Here is a 12848-nt window from a genome sequence, read left to right on the forward strand (position 1 = left end):
CTTTTAGTGTTATATTTAAATCATTCCCTAATCCAAGGTCATGAAGATTTGGCCTATGTTTTCTTCTTCTAAGAGTTGTAAGGACGCCTGGGTGGCTCAGTCAGTTAAGCATCTGCCTTCAGCTCAGGTCATGATCCCAGGGTCCTGGGATCGTCCCACATCAGGCTTCTTCCTTGACGGGGAGCCTGCTTCTCCCTCTGCCTGTCTCCCTGCTTGTGTGCTCTCTCCCTTTCTCTCTCTCTCTCTCTCTGTGACAAGTAAATAAAATCTTTTTTAAAAAGAGTTTTACAATTTTAGCTCTTTTGGGGGTGCCTGGGTGGCTCAGTCAGTTAAATGTCTGCCTTCGGCTCAGGTTATGATTCCAGGGTCCTGGGATCGAGCCCCGCATCGGGCTCTCTGCTCAGTGGGGAGCCTGCTTCTCCTCTCCCTCTGCCTGCCGCTCTACCTACTTGTGCTCTCTCTCTCTCTTTATCAAATAAATAAAATCTTAAAAAAAAATTAGCTCTTGGGGCGCCTGGGTGGCTCAGTTGGTTAAGCGACTGCCTTCGGCTCAGGTCATGATCCTGGAGTCCCTGGATCGAGTCCCACATCGGGCTCCCTGCTCGGCAGGGGGTCTGCTTCTCCCTCTGACCCTAACCCCTCTCATGCTCTCTGTCTCTCATTCTCTCTCTCTCAAATAAATAAATAAAATCTTTAAAAAAAAAAAAAAAATTAGCTCTTTTGTTTAAGTCTCTAATCCATTTTGAGTTAACTTTGTATGTGGTGTGAAGTGGGAGTCCAGCTTCCATTCTTTTGCATGTGGATATCCAGCTTTCCCTGTACTGTTTGTTAAAAAGACTGCCTTTTCCCCCATGTAATGGTCTTAGAACCCTTGTTTGAAAGTGAATTGGCCATATATTGTGAGGGTTTGTTTTTGGGCTCTCTGTTCGGGTCCTTTGGTCTGTGTGTCTGTCCCTATGCCAGTATCACACTGTGTTGATTACTGTAACTTTGTAGTAAGTTTTGAATTTGGGAAATGTGACTCTTCTGTCTTTGTTCTTGTTTTCAAAACTGTTTCTGGCTCTTCATGGTCTTTTGAGATTCCATATGAATTTCAGGATTGGTTTTTCTATTTCAGTAAAAATGCTGTTGGGATTTTGCTAGGAATTGCATTGAATCTCTACATTGCTTTGGATAGTATTACCATCTTAACAATATTAAGTGTCCCAATCCATGAACATGAGATGTTTTCCATTTATTTAGAAACCTTAATTTCTTTCAACAGTGTTTAGTTTTCAGTGTACAAATCTTATGCTTCCTTGGCTAATTCCTAAATATTTTATTCTTTTTGATGCTATTGTAAATGGTGTTGATTTTTAAATTTCCTTCTTGGGTTGTTCATTGAACATATATAGAATACAACTGGGGGCACCTGGGTGACGCATTCAGTTAGGCGTTGGACTCCTGGTTTTAGCTCAGTTGGTGATATCAGGTTCGTGGGATCGAGCCCCACATCAGGTTCCGTGCTCATCACAGAATCTGTGTCGGACTCTCTCTCTCCCTCTGCCCCTCCCTCTTATTCTCTCTTTCTCTCTCAAATAAATAAATCCTTTAAAAAAAAAAAAGGAATACAACTGAATACTGTGTGTTGATTTTTTTTTTTAAGATTTTATTTATTTGGGGGGGGGGGGACAAGCACACTCCACACTGAGCACAGAGCTTGATGCCAGGCTCCATCCCATGACCCCGAGATCACAACCTGAGCAGAAACCAAGAGTCGGATGCTCAACCAACCCAGCCACCTAGGCGCCCCTGTGTGTTGATATCTTATAACTGCTGACTTAATTTATTAGTGCTAACATTTTTTGTATGTCAGTTCTTTCAAGCTTTCTGTGTATAAGATCATTTATGAACAGAGATAATTTTATCTCTTCCTTTACAATTTGGATGCCTTTTATCTCCTTAGCCTAATTGCTTTGGTTATAAATTCCAGGACCATGTTGAATTGAAGTGGCAAGAGTGGACATCCTTGTCATGTTTTTGATCTTAGAGGGAAAGCTTTCAGTCTTTCACCATTGAGTATGATGTGGGTTTTTCATATATGGCCTTTATCATGTTAAGGAAATTTCCTTCTATTCCTAGTTTATTGGGTATTTATGAAAGTGAATTGAATTTTGTCCCATGCTTCTTCTGCATCAATAGAGATAATTGTGTAGTGTTTTATCCTTCATTCTAATAATGTGTAGTAAATTACATTCATTGCTTTTCATATGCTGAGCCATCTTTGCATTCTGGGAATAAATCTCACTTGGCCATGATACATACTTTTAGTATACTGCAGAATTTAGTTTGCTAGTATTTGTTGAGGATTTTTGCATCTATATTCACAGGGGATATTGTGTAGTTTTCTTTTCTTGTAGTGTCTTTGTCTGGCTTTGGTATCAATAATGCTGGCCTTAGAATGAGTTAAGAAATATTCCCTCCTCTTTAATCTTTTCAAAGAGTTTAAGAAAGGATTGGTATTGGGGCGCTTAGGTGGCTCAGTTGATTAAGCTTCTGACTTGATCTCAGCTCAGGTCTTGATCTCAGGGTTGTGATAGGCCTTGCATGGGTCTCCGATGGGAGTCAGCTTCAAATTCTCTCTCCCTCTGCCACTCCCCCACCCCACATGTTCCTGCTTTCTCTCTCAAATAAATAAATCTTAAGGAAGGAAAGAAAAGAAACGAAAAAGAAAGAAAGAATTGGTGTTAATTCTTCAAATGTTTTGTCACAGTTTTTGTGATAGGAATAAATGAATCAGGTCTTTTTTGAAGCTGTCAACAGTGTTTCAAGGAACTAGAAAGATGTCTTGAGGACTGCACATTTCCATAAGCACCATATGAAATTACCATTGTATAAATCAACTCAAAAGTCACTAGGGTCTGCTGGCCTCTTAGCTTTGTTCCTGGGCTGCTTTCTTCTTATTTATGTGCTGTTGTATCTAGAATCACATGGTCTATATCCTCATGTCTGTTTTGGAGTGTTCTGTTTTGGAGATTGGGCATCCTCAGAAAGACTTTTGACTAGTATATTCAGTCTCTAAAATACTTCATATACACTGTAATCCTTAAATCCTCTTTGAGAACTTGGTGAGTGATCTCAAATTTAGTAATAAAGAAGCTTAAGGCAGAAAAATTTTGCCTGTAAGCACAAAGGATTTCTGGCTTTTGTGTTTTGTTTTGTTTTGTTTTGACCCCTTATTGAGGCTGCATTTTGCACAGATTGGTTCCTCCTTTGTTTTACCTCCTTTATCAGCCTAAGACAAGGGCATTAATTATTGTTCACAGAGACTATATACAGAGTCTTCTGTGCTAAGATAAAATAAGCATTCTTCTAGAATCTAAAAAGTTAGGTCCTTTTCTTTGAGGTTGAATAAGCAATGGCCAAAAATAATTCCTTATAGGCCAAAGGAGGCTTTGCATCGTTATGTTTGGGCTCTCTAACTAGGTGTCTGAGTGTGTCATCCGTTATCACAAAACTGACCAATGGTGACTCTTGAATACAGTGACTTTCAAACATTTTTGATAGCTTCCTACAATAAGAAGTTTTATAGCATGACTTAGTACTTAACAAACAAAAATGTATATACAACTAACATGAAGGTCTCAGAGGCAAATTCTTAACCTTTATTAAAGAAAATGCAACCTGCTATCTTCTGTTTTGTTTATCTCTTCTTAAAAAGATGCTGTTCTCAACTTGCTGGATTGATTTCATAACCTGCTAATAAATGTGGGCTTTAGGGACGCCTGAGTGGCTCAGTCAGTTAAGCGTCTGCCTTCGGTTCAGGTCATGATCCCAGGATCCTGGGATAAAGTCCCACATTGGGCTCCTTGCTCAGTGAGGAGCCTGCTTCTCTCTCTGCCACTCCCCCTGCTTGTGTTCTCTCTCAGTCTCTGACAAATAAATAAAATCTTAAAAAAAAAAAATGTGGGCTTTAAAAAATATTCCTCCACGACCCTCAAATTTACCTGTGCATATCTTTTTCTGGGCTCCTACCCTTCAGGCATTTTGATTCTGTGGTTTGAAGTAGAACCCAGGAGTTACTATTTTTCTTAAGTGCCCAGATAATTCTGATATAGCCGTAGACAAGTATTTGGGAACTACTAATAGATCCGATCTAATAAAAACTATTTTGTTTGAAACTAAATCTGTCATATAAAATTGCTGACCCCAGGGTGCCTGGCTGGCTCAGTTGGTAGAGCATGTGACTCTTGATCGTGGGGTCATGAGTTCAAGCCCCACATTGGGGGTCGAGTTTACTTTAAAAAAATAAGTAAATAAAAATAAAATTGCTGAAATCATCGTGACTTTTTAAAATTATTGCCCTTTTAATTTTAGGAAATAAATTAGCCATTACCTAAACTCTCTGGACTCCAGTATTCATATTATTTAATAAAATGTGGGGAGCCATTTTATGTAGTGATTGACAGATAAAGGACGGTTAAATTCCTCTTGATTATAGAAAAAACAGGCTGGGCATGTAGTAGATTTAAGTTACTCTCTGGTTTGTTCCATTCAGTAGTGATGTTGTCTTCTTTGACACAGACCAGTTTATGTCTGACTTGGAACACCAGCCATCAGGTTCAGCAGAGAAATGGCCTAATCACAGTGAGCTCTCATGTCCAGCTCCTTTCTGGAGAATCTAGAGGGTGAGTGTTGATTGAAATGTGTCATTGTTTTTATACTCAAGTCTGGTATTTGCATGCAGTGGCTGGATTTGCATGTGCTACAGAGGACGGGGGTATACATGGGTAATCTTCTTGATAGGTCCACTCATTATCTTTGGAGCTGCACTTTGACTACAAGACTCTGCTTTTTAAATCTAACCACATTCAGGTTCTTACACTAGTGCTTATAAATTTAATCTGGGTTTGAATAGAAGGCAAGTGTTTAACTGAATTTATTAAAGCAGAGAAGCCCATCTATAAGAATTCTATGGCTTGGGAAAAAAAAAAGGATACTATGGGTTGGGTCCTGAGTAAACCTGGTTACCAATCAGGTGTATAAGCCTACTGATTTCTGGTCATGTACCCTAAGTTTTGATGTGAGGCAGTATGAAACGGAAATAAAGCAGGAAATTTTATCTATTTGCCAGAGGCAACCTGGATCATGAGCCTGCCTTGTGGGCCCCTGTTTGCACTCCTGATAGTTCTTCTGGGATTCCATTTAGAAAGAATCCATAGAAATGAAGTCTGTGTGAGGGAGGGGCTGGGCCTTAGGCCTCTCTACCTCACCAGCCCACCAGGAACATAGCTCTCCCTCGCTGTCACACAGCTCCTTTCTTCAAAGACTCTGAAAGTTACTTGAGAACATATGTGATTCTAAATATACAAATTATATATTGTAAATACACAAATTATATTGTATATTATATATATATATAAATTATAAATATACAAATTGTAATTCTTGAAATGTCATTTGAATTTAATTTTAATGAATTTAGATTTGGAAGGGGACTACCCAAATCTTTATATTTAGGATACTGAAGCCTCATCAGACAAGGCTCCAAAACACTGCCTTCTCCCAGAAGCTGAGCCCACCCTGGTCTCACATCATTCTTGTCTCTAGTCATGAGAGGAATAAAAATGGCAACTAAATTCTTACATCTCTTTAAGGAGAGTTATAACCTGAAGGTTTTTTTTTTTCTTTTTAAATTGAAGTATAATTGACATACAATATCCTGTTAAGTTTCAGATGTGCATCACAGTAATTTGATATTTTTATATATTACAAAATGATCCCCATGATAAGGCTGGTTACCATCTGTCACCATATAAAGTTATTACAATATCATTGACAATATTTCCTCTGCTTACATTACAACCTCATGACTTACCTATTTTTAAAGCTGGAAATTTGTATCTCTTAATCCCCTTTACCTATTTTGACCACCCCCCAAACCTTCCTCCCTATAACCAGAAAGATTTAAATGAATTTCCTCATATTATGGTTGAGAAGATCAACTGAAGAAAGATTAAGTAAATCACCTTAGTTCTATCACAGCTGAACCAAAATTAAAGTTTTATCTCTTCTAGAGTTTACCCCATTGCTCTTCCCATGTATGAAGCAACAAGTAAGTTGGTCACTAGTGATCTTGGTAAGAACTGTTTCTTTGGAATGAAGGAATCAGTGTATGACTAAGGAGTGAACAGGAGGTAAGAACAGAAACATGAAATAGCAGGCAGTGTATATAACTCCTTTAAGATATTAAACAGTGAAAGAAAAAATTAGATATAGAGGGCTATGTGGGTTCTAGGATTTTTATTTGTTTGCTTGCTTGTTTAAGGTAGAGAGCCTTACCATACTTAGTACTGATGAGAAAGATCCAGGAGGGTAGGTGGGTAGATTGACTGAAGAGCTGGAAGGGTGAAGAAAACTTTTGGAGCAAGTCTTGAAGAGGCAAATATATAGGATCCAAAGCACAGGTGCTGGAATGAGTCATATGGATTTATGGTTCTGGAGCTCAGGTTGGGTCCCCGGAGGTAATAGATTTGGGAGTCAACAGTATATAGAAATGGACAAGATTATCCAGAGAAAATGTACAATATACAAAAAAAAAAAAAAAAGCGAGAAGGAATCTACTTATCTTTTTTTTTTAAGATTTTATTTATTTATTTGATAGAGAGAGAGTTAGCAAGAGTGGGAACACAAGCAGGGGGAGTGGGAGAGGGAGAAGCAGGCTTCCCGCTGAACAGGGAGCCCGATGGGGGGCTTGATCCCAGTACCCTGGGATCACGACCCGAGCCAAAGGCAAATGCCCAACAACTGAGCCACCCAGATGCCCCTACTTATAATCTTAAAATTCTTCTGAATCCGACATCTTAACACAAAGTAAAAAGAAGTGGGTTTTGGTTTTTATTTTTTCACATTTCAGTTTTTGCTGATACAAAAGGATACATGCTGATACTTGAATAGACTTTTAGGTACCTGTGTACTGTTTACTCAGCTGGAGATTTAATGTTTGTCTTTGAAGAATGTTTTGAGTTACAACCTTTTCTAGAGGAAAGATCTGTATGACACTGAGTTTAGTATCACACACATAAGAGATTTCTTAAAAAGAAAGAACCCTTAATAATAAGACTGATTCCTCTGTCAGGTGTGGTTTTAAAAAAAGTCATAATTTTCCTTTACTAGTAGTAAAGCTGCTGTTAAAAAGTGAAAGATATCTTCTAATCTTTGTGCATATATTTTCACTTTGTCCTGTGGTTGAAAGCTGTTTAATGTTTAGGGTGAAATTTAAAATGACTTAGTTAAAAACTGCACGATAGAGCTCAAGCTGGTTCTCTTGGTTCTTGCTTAAAATACTTAAATATTCTTTCTGTATTATCTTTATGGTGATGAGTTTTATTTTTGTTAATAAATAAATAATAAGGGGCACCTGGGTGGTTCAGTCGGCTAAGCGGCTGCCTTCGGCTCGGGTAGTGATCCCAGGGTCCTGGGATCAAGCCCTGCTTTGGGCTCCCTGCTCAGCAGAGAGCCTACTTCTCCCTCTCCCTCTGCCTGACGCTCTGCCTACTTGTGCTTTCTATCAAATAAATAAATAAAATCTTTAAAAATAAATAAATAAATAAAAATCTCTCTAATGGAGATCCAAAATACAATGGCTTAACCACATTGGAAGTTTCTCTCACACTTCATGGTAATTCACAGATCAGGATTCCTTTTTTTTCCCTCTGTTTCCTTAGTTATTATCAAAGCAGAGTTACCACTTTGACTTGAGTCTTGGCCCAAAGCAAGAGGTATTGGGGAAGGAAAGGAAGAGGTTATCAAGCCTGGGATGAGGAAGATACACATATCACTTCTGTTCATATTTCACTGGAAGAAAAATTATATGGCCATACCTACCTACAAAGGGGAAGCTGGGAAATGTAGTTTATAGCTAAGTGGCCGTGTGAGTAGTTAAATTCAATTACTTAAGAATGAATTAGGACATAAAAAAAATAAAAAAAAGAATGAATTAGGACAGTTAGCAGTCTACCATACTTTCTGAATTTTCAGGAACTTTTTTTTGTCTTTAGTTTGAGAAGGTATGTTAATAAATGCAAATTAATTCTTCCAACTCATGCCATAAATAGGTGAATTCAGTTATTTAATGTATGTAGTTTTTTGGGTTTTTTTTAAGATTTTATTTATTTATTTGACAGAGAGAGATAGCGAGAGAGGGAACACAAGCAGGAGGAGTGGGAGAGGGAGAAGCAGGCTTCCCGCCGAGCAGGGAGCCTGATGTGTGGGGCTCGATCCCAGGATCCTGGGATCATGACCTGAGCCGAAGGCAGATGCTTAACAACTGAGCCCCCCAGGCACTCCTAATGTATGTAGTTTAGATGGTGTTCTTACAACTTATCAAAACCTAAAAGTATATCTTAACAAAACTGTGTTATAGAATAATAAACCATAAATACTGGATTTCTCATCCATTTAAACTCATTCCTTTACTTCCAGATTTCTCTTGTTTTTTTCAGTGGAATTCAGAAAATAATTGCAGCCTTCATTTTATAAAAAATAATATCTCCATAAAATTCTCACCAGGGAATGGATTATATACCTTTAAACTTGGGGTACAGGGAAAGGAAGAAAAGGTGAATTTGCCAAACCTGGATGAATGTTCCTTGCAGCTTCAAAATGAAATAACATATATAAATAGTCTAATTATACCCAGAAATCCTTTACAAAAATGCTCAAGATGCTCAGATGCTAGTTAGAAAGGCCCTTTGGGCTTTTGTGTATATGACTAATATCTGTCTACTTCAGGGGCAGTGTCCTGGCTTACTCTGCCCCTGTCCACCTGGTGGTGAGATTTCATCCCATACCATGCTTGTCCGCTCTAGTTCTGAAACCTTAACACTGGAGATAGCTCCAAATAAGAGACCTGTTGTCACTCAAACACCTCATTCTTATGTATAGAAATAGCATTCCAGTGGACTGTTAATTTGGATAGCAATTTTTGGATAAAAAAACTTGTTCTTACAGCAAGTACTGCTGACTGTTGTGGTGGCACGGGTGATCCAGGTGCTGGGTAGCAGGAGTCAACGGCAGCTGTCCCAAGTGGGCCAAATGCTGTGACCTACATAACCGGTTAGCCCAGGTGTTAAGGGCTGTTGACTCTTGTGCTAGGATTTGAATTCACTTTACTCTTTAAAGGAGGGAAATGATAAAATTGCATAGTAGGGGTATAAACTCTTTCTGCTCTTAAATTGATGAAAAAAAATAATAAAGCCATCTCACTTTCTGGACTAGGGCTTAAATAAATGAATAAATTCATGCATATATATTCAAAAGAAAGTTGAAAATGAAATTGCAAGCAGTTAGTATTTTTAAGAAATAACAATGTCAAATCACTAAGGTATTTTTGTTTTTGTTTTTTTAATATTTTATTTATTTGACAGAGAGAGACAGTGAGCGGGGGAACACAAGCAGGGGGAGTGGGAGAGGGAGAAGCAGGCTTCCCGCTGAGCAGGGAGCCCGATGCGAGGCACGATCCCAGGACCCTGGGATTATGACCTGAGCCGAAGGCAGACGCTTAACGACTGAGCTACCCAGGAGCCCCATTAAGTTTTTTTAATCACTAAGTTGTACACCTGACATTAATGTAAATATGTGTCAGCTATACTTAAAAAAAACAAAACTAAACTAAACTGGGGCACCTGGGTGGCTCAGTCCGTTGAGCATCTGCCTTCGGCTCAGGTCATGATACTAGGATCCTGGGATCGAATCCCGCATTGGGCTCCCTACTCAGCAGGGAGCCTGCTTCTCCCTCTGCCTGCTGCTTCCCCTGCTTGTGCTCTCTCTCTGTCAAATAAATAAATAAAATCTTAAGAGGAAAAAAAAAAAACAGGGGCGCCTGGGTAGCTCAGTCGGTTCAGCAGCTGCCTTCGGCTCGGGTCATGATCCCAGAATCCTGGGATTGAGTCCCGCATCGGGCTCCTTGCTCAGCAGGGAGCCTGCTTCTCAACCCTGCCTGCCGTTCCCCCTGCTTGTGCTTGCTCTCTCTTTCTCTCGTTTTCTCTGTGTCAAATAAATAAAATCTTTAAAAGAAAAAAAAAGTATACTTGGTAAGTAGGTGGATAATGCTGGATATATACCCTCATCCTCAAGAAAATGTAAGCATTGACTTCCTCATAAAGACACAATACATCATGTGGTTTTTTATGATGATAAAACACCATTTTAATCACCTTGTAGATTTAAAACTTGAGCAGTGAGATAATTTAAGAAGATGTGTTGCATGGCAGCTTGGAACATTTCTGAAGTTACCGTCCTTGGAGGGGATAAGTGTTGGGAAAAGATGATTCTCTGCTGGTACTTGCTTCTGTGTTTGACTTGTTGCCACTGCTGGGAGACCTGTCTAAAATAGACACTGTCAAAATCAAAATCAGATGTCATGATGGGGCGCCTGGGTGGCTCAGTCGTTAAGCATCTGCCTTCAGCTTAGGTCATGATCCCAGCGTCCTGGGATCGAGCCCCGTATCGGGCTCCCTGCTTGGTGAGCCTGCTTCTCCCTCTCCCTCTGCCTGCCGCTTCCCCTGCTTGTGCTCTGTCAAATAAATAAAATCTTTTTTAAAAAAATCAGATGTCATGCATTAGTCTTAATAACATTGTCTGGGCCCCTTCCTACCGCACCACCTAGTGAACTTTCAGTATATTAGTTCCCAGTAGTTTCTAAGTAATTGTATTGAATTAGGATCCATTTATTCAGTCATCAGAAATTGATGTTTCCTCATTAGTAAGGTACCTTGCTTGCCCTTCAGGAACTTGCAAGCTATTTGAGAGACAAATGATAATGACCCCTACCAGTAATTTGATGTGGTGAGTTACGTGAGAGGCCACGTGCAAGATCATGGGCCATCCTTGTGCTCCGTCTTAGCATGAGACTAGCCCATAGACCTACACATGGAGTCCACACTGAAAACACTGTTCCTTGCTTGTTATGTGGCTTGGAATAACAGGTGCCTTTTCTATTTTTGTCCCTTTTATATTGTCTCTTTCCTGTTTCCCTCTCCTTACTCTCACCATACTCCTCTCTCTCCCAGCCATCACCACATTTGTCCAGGTCTTTCACATTTTCTTTGTCTAAATGATTTATTTCCCTGTTTCTCTTCCCTTGGCCTCCAAGAAGTGACAGGTGTTTGGAAACTGATTCCACCATTTACTAAGCAAATTATGTGACCTGCCAAAGCCTCAGTTAACTGATCTATAAAGTGGGTTAGTAGTTACCTTAAAATGTTGTGAAGATTGAAATAAGATACAAAATTTCAGTTGTAAACTCTCATAGATGCTCAGTATTTGTGAAGTGAATGTTAGTTCCCTTCTTACAGCCATATGAATTTGAAGAATTTTTTAAATTACCTAAACTATAAAAAGAGTAGATGTTAATACTTCAAGATTTTTGAAGTGATTGTGTCTCCTTTGCTCTATGATCACATCACATTCTAAGTATAAAATTTTTTTGTCTTGGCCTCTTTTCATTTATTACAGCTGTGCTGAGATATAATTCATTACTATAAAATTCACCCTTGAAAATATACCATTCAGTGGTTTTAGTATGTTCACAGAATTGTGCAACTATCACAACTATCTAATTTTAGAAAATTTTCATTACTCCAAAAAGAAACCCCCATACCCGTTAGCAGTCACTCCCTATTCCTTCCTCACCATAACTCCTCGTAACCACCTATCTATGTTCTGTCTGTGTGGTAAGCCTGTTCTGGCCATTTTATACAAATGGAATCAAACAATATATGATCTTTTGTGTCCGGTTTCTTTCACTTAGCATGTTTTCAAGGTTCACCCATGTTGTAGCATGTATATTAGAACTTCATTCCTTCTTGTGGCTGAATAATATTCTACCTTATAGATAACCTGCATTTCGTTTATCCACTCATCACTTGGTTACCAACATCTGGCTTGTTTCCACTTTGGGCCTATTATGAATAATGTTGCTGTGAACTTGTATTCGAGTACAAGTTTTTATGTGGACATATGTTTCAGTTCTTTTGAGTATATGCCTAGGAGTATAATCTTTAGTTGATAAAAGAATTTTCATTTCAAAGCAGAGAATTCTCATCATGAGAGAACTAAAGGTTCTTAGGGAATTTGGGTTTTGTTTTTTTTTTTAAGATTTTATTTATTTGAGAGAGAGAAAGATGAAGATAGCAATAGCATGAGGGAGATGAGCGAGCACAAGCAGGGAGGAAAGGGAGAAGCAGGCTCCCTGCTGACCCTGGGATCATGACCTGAGCCGAAGGCAGCTTAACCTACTAAGCCATCCAGGCGCCCCTGGGATATTGTTTTCTATACTGGTTCCTTAATATTGAAGTTTTTTGTTCCTGGAAGTGCTTGGCTTGTCATAGAAACCAACAAAACAAGTCTTTTCTGAAAGGATGAGAACAAATGCCCCTAACATAATAAAAGATGCTTGTATTAGCATAAGGTAACAAAATAACTGGCAAATCCTCCTTTATTCTTACCGAAACAATTTATTTGCATTTACTTTACAAAGTACACTGCAGGAATCAGAAGGAGAAAACCCTCCTAAAAGGATGCAAATTAAGGAAAAGTTAGATTAACATGAACTCATTTCAGATGTATCCTATCTTCTCCAGAGCATAAGCTTTTAGAGTGAGGGTAAGAACGTTTCCTGTTCTCTGAGGCATCTCCCTTCCCAAACCAAACTGAACTGAAAGGGAAGAGGAGGGGTCTGGAATGATGTCTCCATTCAGTTTAGGAGCAGGCTTTAAGCACTGCATTTACCTTTATAGAAAACTGGAAAGGGGAAAAATGTCTTTGACATGGAACTCACCATTGAGCATCATATGGTCAGTCACACA

At 39.0% G+C, this 12848-nt stretch overlaps 1 protein-coding gene across 2 annotated transcripts in view; it reads left to right on the forward strand.

Moving 5' to 3' along the window:
• Positions 1–12848, forward strand: part of NFATC3 (nuclear factor of activated T cells 3) — a 117219-nt gene that overhangs the window by 102110 nt on the left and 2261 nt on the right. Inside the window, exon 10 of one of the 2 annotated variants that reach the window (XM_032424591.1) lies at positions 4564–4667. The exons of the other annotated variant lie outside the window; for it this stretch is intronic. Coding sequence (XP_032280482.1) covers positions 4564–4664 — 101 coding nt within the window. The 3' untranslated portion in view covers positions 4665–4667. The remainder of the gene's footprint in view (positions 1–4563; positions 4668–12848) is intronic. 2 annotated transcript variants of the gene reach the window in all.

This window comes from Phoca vitulina, unplaced genomic scaffold (assembly GCF_004348235.1).
Source record: "Phoca vitulina isolate PV1807 unplaced genomic scaffold, GSC_HSeal_1.0 scaffold30, whole genome shotgun sequence".
Lineage (NCBI taxonomy): Eukaryota > Metazoa > Chordata > Mammalia > Carnivora > Phocidae > Phoca > Phoca vitulina.